Genomic DNA, 8,262 nt, shown 5'->3' on the forward strand with positions numbered 1-8,262 from the left:
ACAAGATTTCCTGCAGCCCTCACCCCAAATTCTGCCTATAAAAACTTTTCCCACCAAAGTATTGAGGAATTTGGGGTTTTGGACCATGAGACACCTATTCTTGCTCAGCCAGTTTATCTGGCCTCACTGTGCATCCAGCACAGGAATATACTTTGGTAACATTTTTTTCTAACTTCAAACTTGGATATTTAGCTCTCTGATATTCAACCTTCCTTTTACCTATATAAACATTTAATACTATACATTTCTTACTGATTCCAGCATTAGCTGCATTCCATCTCAATATCTAGCATTTTGTTATCATTCAATTTTAGTTAGCTTACAATTTTTATTACAATTTCTTCTTTGACACATTGGTGTTTTAGAAATGCCTTTTATTATTTCCAATTGCAGTCATTTATGTTTTTGGTTACAAAACATTTGTTTTTTTTCCTAAAAATTTATAGAAGGAATTCCTTCAATTTATACACACACACACACACACACACACACACATATATATAGTCTAAATTTAATTAATATTTCTTTTTCTGAGAAATACAGGTATATTCAGATTTTTAGCTCCAACCTATTTCCATGATTTATGCCCTTCTGTATTAGAGAATTATCATTCTTATTATCATGTTGATATTATGAATGTATACAGTCAGTATTTTTAAATTTACCTCCATGTTCACCATTCTTTAATGTTCATTATTTCTTAGTACACCATATATATCTTACTATGGGATTATTTTTATACATCCTCAAATAATCATGCAAAATCTCCTTTAGTGATGGACTATTGGGAGTAAACACATTCAGTTGTTCTCAGAAAGTAATTTTTACCATCTTTCTTGGAATAGTTTTCCTGGATATATAATTCTATACTTTAACAGTAATGTTTTCCTAGCTCTTTCAACGTGTCATGCTTCTGATTCCGTTATGGTTTTGCTAACCCGTCTGTAGGCAGAAGTGTGATATTCAACCACATGTCTCAAATGAATGTAAAAATAAAATACCTGATTTATAGTGATTTCTGTTTGATGATTTTCATTTTCATGGCTGTATTGTAAAACAAGCTAGCAACGTGATACCCTGAAAACATAGCTGGAAAGATGTGTGCAAAATAGAATTCCTTTTTTTTTAAAAAATGGTTTCAATTAATTCAGGACGATTTTTTTTAGTTTAGTTCTTTTTGATTTGCTCCAACTTCCATCTTCTTTCTACCAGTATCTTTTATTCCATTCTTCTCCACCAACCTGTGTAGCTCTAAAACCCAGCTCCTTGCAGAGCTTATGATTAATCTCTCTATTAAAAATGTTATCCTCTTTCTTGTCCACATCTGCTCCCCCTTAAGATTGAGGAGTATCAAAGAAAAGAAGGACTGAAACCAAGCAGGACCAATAGTTTATAACAATTATAAATGGAATATAACCTTTAAAGATTGTGATTTGCTATATGGCACACCTATAACTTATATTACACAGCAACTATACTTCAATTTTAAAAATAAAGGTGTTGGTTCTTAATACTTCAACCAGGAGTATGGGCCCTAAGCTTAGAGATCCTTAAACAAATAGTGATTTCTGTGCACATCTCTCCTCTTTGACAAGGAAAACAGTTCTATTTTATTTAGCTACCTAACAGTGAAAAGTAATAAAAGGGTTAGTTACTCAGTCTTCTCTGACTCTTTGTGACCTCGTGGACTGTAGCCCGCCAGGCTCCTCTGTCCATGGAATTCTCCAGGCAAGAATACTGAAGTGGGTAGCCATTCCCTTCTCCAAGGGATCTTCCCAACCCAGGGATTGAACCCAGGTCTCCCACATTATTGCAGGCCGATTCTTTACTGTCTGAGCCCCCAAGGAAGCCTGCCTAACAGTAGAGACTTGTATTGTGCTAATTAAGAACCAGTTGACTGAAAGGGTCAGTTGAGCCCTAAGAGCTGAGTAGCATTCCTTCTACTTAATTCCCCTCCTTCCCCACATTTTCTCTTAATTCTGTCTTTACTTAGCACTGGAACTATCAGAAATATCTAAGACACTTGATTGAAATGAAGATTCTAGGGATCATACTAAATAAAGCTTCTAGGCATTGAGGCTCACCTGCTTTCACTACAGATCCTGCAAGTAGACCCAGCTGTAACACATAATCCAAGGCTTTATCAGGAGGAAACAACTGAAGAGGTCCTTGAGACAGGAAGGGTGGACTAGAATCACTTAAAAAGAATCAGTACCTAGATCAAAAATTACTCTTATGCTACCAAAAATGAACCAAAACCCCAAATGCCATATCACTTTTATTGAATGCATGGTGAAGCTCTAAGATGAAGATGTTACCTTCCACCAGTGCTCCTGTGATCTGACAATTTAAGCTGTCCCCTGTGCTCTGAATCCTTTAAAAGCATCTTCTCTGGACAACACATGCCCCATACTCCATGAAGTCTGCAGAAGTGATCCACATCTGCTTGAAACTGCTCAGGGAGGTCATGATGGAAGCACCAATCCACGCAGAGAAACATCTATCAGGAGAAGCAGTGATCTTGATGGGAGTGCCTCTGAAGGCCAGCTGTTCCAGTTCCTTCATAAGTCTTTCCTCAAGCCCAGGGAAGAGAGTGGTGCCTCCAGACAGAACAATTTCTGCAAAAAGATTCTTCTGGATATCAGTGTCACACTTCATAATGCTGCTGGAGACCATTTTTGATAGTCCTGGGTTGTGGACACCTAGGTGGTCAGGCGCAAAAAGAATCTCAGGTACCTGATACAGCTGGTCCCCAAGGTGGATGACATTCCCATCTGGTAGCTTGTATTCTTTCAGGATCTCCTCCGGCTTCTTACAAAGTTCTTTCTCTGGTTCCAAGGCAACATAGCACAGTGTCTCTTTTATGTTATCCACTAAGGCCTTGTTGAGTATGCAAGGGTAATTACACCCACTAGCCAGGAGGAGTCGGGTGAGGTGCTCTGTCATGTCCCTGCCTGCCACACAGAGCTTGGTGACAGCATGAGGCAGGGAGTAACCCTCAAAGATGGGGACAGTGCAAGTGATCCCATCCCCACTGTCCACCACTAGGCCCGTGACAGAGGCAGAGGCATAGAGTGCTACGACCGCGTGGTTGGACAGGTAGAAGGCTGGCACATTGAAGGTCTCAAACATCACTTCTGTTGTCTTCTCGCGAGTCTCTCTTGGGTTCAAGGAGGGCTCAGTCATGAGCACAGGTCGTTGATAGGGTTTTACTCCAAGTTCCCACTCAAAAAGACACTTCCAGAGTTTCTCCATGTCATCCCATCTTGTTACCAGTCCACGTTCAATGGGGTAGGTTAGCTGCAAGTCCTCATACTTGAACAGGGCTTTTTCTCCCACAACGTAATTTTTCTGATTGGCTTCTGGTAAAGCCATGTTGTATTTAGGATGCCCCACGACAGAACTGATGACATGACGGGGCCCAAGCTCTCCAGAAATGCCTACTTTGCAGAGTCCTGATCCATTGTCAAAAATTACAGCTGGAGTGTCTAGTATGTGTGGGTTAAACATGTCTGCAGGATGCTCTTCTGACCTTCCCCAAAGTAAAGAAAGAACACGGCCACTTTTGTGAGATAACAGGTACCTTTGGAAGTTTATCAGCCACAGGATTCCAAAGCTCTCAGGTTGTCACTGAAGCAGAGCTAGCAGGCTGTCCCCTACCCCCATCTTCAACCCATCAATCTTGTCCCTTTTCAGGCAGTGCAAGGCCTGCTGAGGCAATTTCAGTGATGACCGCTCCCTATGTAATAATGTAACCAAGGCAACAATTGTTCTCAGAGAGCATCAGAGGGTGTTGAAAGGGCAGGGTCTCTGAGCCACCAGTGCTCCTAGCTTGGTGAGACTTCAAACAGAGGAAGGCAAACCATACCTCTCAACCTCTTTTATAAGTCTGAACATGAAGCAAAGGCCTAACCTCAGAGTCAAATGAAGTAGCCTAGCTGTGAGGTTGTCCCAGAAAGGTGGCTTCTATGCACAACTGAGCTGCTGCTCGTGAGATGACAAGCTTACTCTTTCCTTTGTTAATGGAAGTAACTAACCATCAAACACATTCAAATTGGAGTAAAGATACTTATAATCCAGTTCTAGAGGTGCCCTTTCTTTTATTCCCCCTTATATTTATTTTGTTTTAGAACAGTTTTACTGAGAAATATTTCATATATAATACATTCACCCATTTATATAGTACATTTCCTTTAATTTCAATATGTTCACTATGTACAAACATTACAAAAGTCAAGTTTAGAATATTTTTCCTGCACCCATTAGCTATCACCCTCTTCAGGCCATCCTCATGAGCTCTGAAGTCCACTAATAGATTTTTTGTCTCTGTAAATTTATCCCTTCTGATTTCTCACTTAAGTGGAATTGTACATATGGCCTTTCATGCCTGGCTTCATATATTCAGCATACTTTATTCAAAGTTCTTCCATCTGAATATAATATTTTTTAATGCTATTGTATAGCATAACATTTTTTTCCACAGTATTTATTTGTAATCCCATCTTATTTCTGTAAGTTTGGTAGTAATATCTCATTTTTTGAAATTTTTAAGAAAATCGGCATTTGGTTTAATTGATTCCTCCATTTTTCTATTCTCTATTTCAATCATTTCTGTACTATTTTTTAAAAATAATTTTGTTCATTTTGCTTGCTTCAGTTTGCTCTTCTTTTACCTGTATGTTAAGTTTGAAGGTTAGGCTATCAGTGTAAAATCTTCTTTAAAAAAAATACAGACTGAGATGAATCATTTTATTTGTCAACTTGGCTGAGCTATTGTGCCCAGTTGTTTGGTCAAACAATAGTCTATAAATTATTATGAAAGTATTTTGTATATGTGATTACGATTTAAAATCAGTTGCCTTAAATAACAGAGGTTAATATCCATAAGATGGGTGGGCTCCATCCAAACAAAAGGCATTTAGAGCAAAAACTAAAGTTTATAGGAGAAGCAGGAATTCTGCCTCAATACTGTAATGTAGGAAAACTTCTTTAGTTTCTAGCCTGTTATCCTGTCCTATAAATTTCACTCAAGACTGTAATACTATCATTGTTTAATTTATTCGTCTACTTGACTTGGCTAAGAAATGGCCGGATATCTTATAGAATATGATTTCTGAGTGTGTCCATAAAGGTGTTTCTAGTAGAAATTAGCATTTGAATTGTTAGATTTAGTAAAGTGTACCCCACTCCAGTACTCTTGCCTGGAAAATCCCATGGATGGAGGAGCCTGGTAGGCTGCAGTCCGTGGGGTCGCTAAGAGTCAGACACGACTGAGCAACTTCACTTTCACTTTTCACCTTCTCACATTGAAGAAAGAAATGGCAACCCATTCCACTGTTCTTGCCTGGAGAATCCCAGGGATGGGGGAGCCTGGTGGGCTGCCATCTACGGGGTCACACAGAGTAGGAAACGACTGAAGTGACTTAGCAGCCTTATTAATACAAGTGGGTATTATTCAAATTGCTGAAAGCCCTGAATAGAACAAAAAGACAGAGGAAAGACGAATTTGCTCTTGGTGTCTCTGGGATACCCATCTTTTGACATCTGACATGATGGGTATTCTTGTTTCATGGGTCTTCAGACTTGAACCAGAACTTTTACCATTGAATACCCTATTTATCAGTTATTCAAGTTTGGACTAGAATTGTATCATCAGCATTCCTGGGCATCCAGGTTAAAGCTGGCAGTTGATGAGACTTCTTTTTTTTTTTTTTTTGCTTGTTTTTTTTTCCATTTATTTTTATTAGTTGGAGGCTAATTAATTTACAGCATTGCAGTGGTTTTTGTCATACATTGAATTAGCCATGGATTTACATGTATTGGGAGGGGGGACCGGGATGGGGAATACATGATGAGACTTCTTAGTATACAAAAATGCATGAAATAAACATCTTTTTAAGCTATATGTCTATTCTATTCTATTGGTTTTGTTTTTCTGGAAAATCCTGAAGAATAGACACATCAACTCTTCTTTTTTTCAGCTTTTTTGAGGTATACTTAATATACATTTGCTATGGTGATCTGTGATCACTGTTCTTTGATATTACTCTTATAATTTTTGGGAGGTGCCACAACCACAAATCAAGTCCTTATAAGAAGGCAAAACTACAAAATGTATAAATTTTGACCACAACACTGACTAGTCATTCACTGATCTCTTTGCCTCTCCTGGAGCCTCTCAATTTCTGGAATGCAAAAATACTGAAACTAGGTCAATTAATAACCATACAATGGGGCTTCCCTGGTGGCTCAGTGGTAAAGAATCCACCTGCCAATGCAGGAGACATGGGTTTGATCCCTGATCCGGGAAGATCCCACATGCCCCAGAGCAACTAAGCCTGTGCACCACAACTACTGAGCCTGTGCTCTAGAGCCTGGAAGCCACGACTACTGAGCCCAAGTGCTGACATTACTGAAGCCTATGTGTCCTAGAGCCTATGCTCCATAACAAGAGAAGCCACTGCAATGAGAAACCCACACCACAATTAGAGAGTAGCCCCTACTTGCCACAACTAGAGAAAGCCTGTGTGTAGCAATGAAGACCCAGTGCAGCCAAAATAAATAAATACAATTATTAAAAAAAAACCATACAATAACCTCTAAGTGTTCAAGTGAATGGAAGAGTCACACAACTCTCACTTGAAATCAAAAGTTAGAAATGATTAAGTTCAGTGAGGAAAGTATGCCAAAAGCTGGGATAGGATGAAAGTTAGGCCTCTGGCGCCAAACAGCCAAGTTTTGAGTGCAAAGGAGAAATTCTTGAAGGAAATAGAAAAGTGCTCATAAGATTTAAGGAAAGAGGCCATCTCCATCACAACAAAGTACAGGTGAAGCAGCAAATGCTGATACAGAAGCTGAAGCAAGTTACCTAGAATACCTAGCTAAGATGATGAAGGTAGCTACACTAAAAATCCTTTTAGTAGATTTTCAATGGAGGTGAAACAGCCTTCAATCAGAAGATGTCAGCTAGGACTCATAGCAAGAGAGAAGTCTGTGCTAGCTTTAAAGTTTGAAAATACAAGCTGATTCTTTTGTTAGGGGTTAATGCAGCTGGTGCAGAGAAGGAAATGGCAACCCACTCCAGTATTCTTGCCTAGAGAATTCCGTGGACAGAGGAGCCTGGTGGGCTGCTGTCCATGGGGTCGCACAGAGTCGGACATGACTGAAGCGACTTAGCATGCATGCATGCATTGGAGAAGGAAATGGCAACCCACTCCAGTATTCTCACCTGGAGAGTCCCAGGGACAGAGGAGCCTGGTGGGCTGCCTTCTATGGGGTCACACAGAATCGGACACGACTGAAGCGACTTAGCAGCAGCAGCAGCAATGCAGCTGGTGACTTTAAGGTGAAGCCAAAGCTCATTTACCATTTAGAAAATTTCAAGGCCCTTATGAATTACACTAAATCCACTCTGCCTGTGCTCTATGAAACAACAAAGCCAGGGTGACAGCACATCTGTTTACAACATGGTTTAATGAATGTTTTAAGCTCACCATTGAGATCTGCTGCTCAGAAAAAAACAAACCCTTTAAAAATACTACAGTGCATGGATAATGCACCTGGTCACCCAAGAGCTCTGATGGAGATGTATGAGATTCATGTTGTTTTCATACCTGCTAACATAACATCCATTCTGCAGCCCATGGATCAAGGAGTTATTTTGACTTTCAAGTCTTTATCACTTAAGAAATACATTTTGCAAAAAAAAAAAAAAAAAAAGAAATACATTTTGCAAAAAAAAAAAAAAAAAGAAATACATTTTGCAAGTCTATAGCTGCCATAGATAGGGGTCCCTCTGATGGATCTGGGCAAAGTACACAGAAAACCAATGGAAAAAGATTCACCACTCTAGGCGCCATTAAGAAAATTTGTGATTCATCAGGAAGAGATCAAAATATCAACATTAACAGGAGTTTGGAAAAAGTTGATTCCAAACTCTCATGGATGACTTTGAAGGATTCAAGACTTCAGTGGAGGATGTAACTCCAGATATGGTAGAAGTAGGAAGCATACTAGAATTAGAATTGCAGTCTGAAGAGATGACTGAGTTGCTCTAACCTCATGATAAAACTTTAACAGACAAGAAGGTGCTTCTTATGGATAGGCAAAGAAACTTTTGTCTTGATGTGGAATCTATTCCTGTGGGAAATGCTGTGAAGATTATTGAAATGACAATAGAAGATTTAGAATGTTGCATATGCTTGTGATAAAACAGCATCAGGGTTTGAGAGAACTGACTCAAATTATAAAAGTTCTCTGGGA

At 39.3% G+C, this 8,262-nt stretch overlaps 1 protein-coding gene across 1 annotated transcript; it reads right to left on the minus strand.

Annotated features, from left to right (window-relative positions):
- Positions 1–2,260: 2,260 nt before the first annotated feature.
- Positions 2,261–3,720, minus strand: LOC110141960 (actin-related protein T1-like). Its single transcript, XM_020900983.2, has one exon. It carries the CDS (start codon positions 3,508–3,510, stop codon positions 2,377–2,379), a length of 1,134 nt encoding a protein of 377 aa, XP_020756642.2. The 5' UTR covers positions 3,511–3,720; the 3' UTR covers positions 2,261–2,376.
- Between the last annotated feature and the right edge of the window lie 4,542 nt (positions 3,721–8,262).

Source organism: Odocoileus virginianus, unplaced genomic scaffold, assembly GCF_023699985.2.
Source record: "Odocoileus virginianus isolate 20LAN1187 ecotype Illinois unplaced genomic scaffold, Ovbor_1.2 Unplaced_Scaffold_2, whole genome shotgun sequence".
NCBI lineage: Eukaryota > Metazoa > Chordata > Mammalia > Artiodactyla > Cervidae > Odocoileus > Odocoileus virginianus.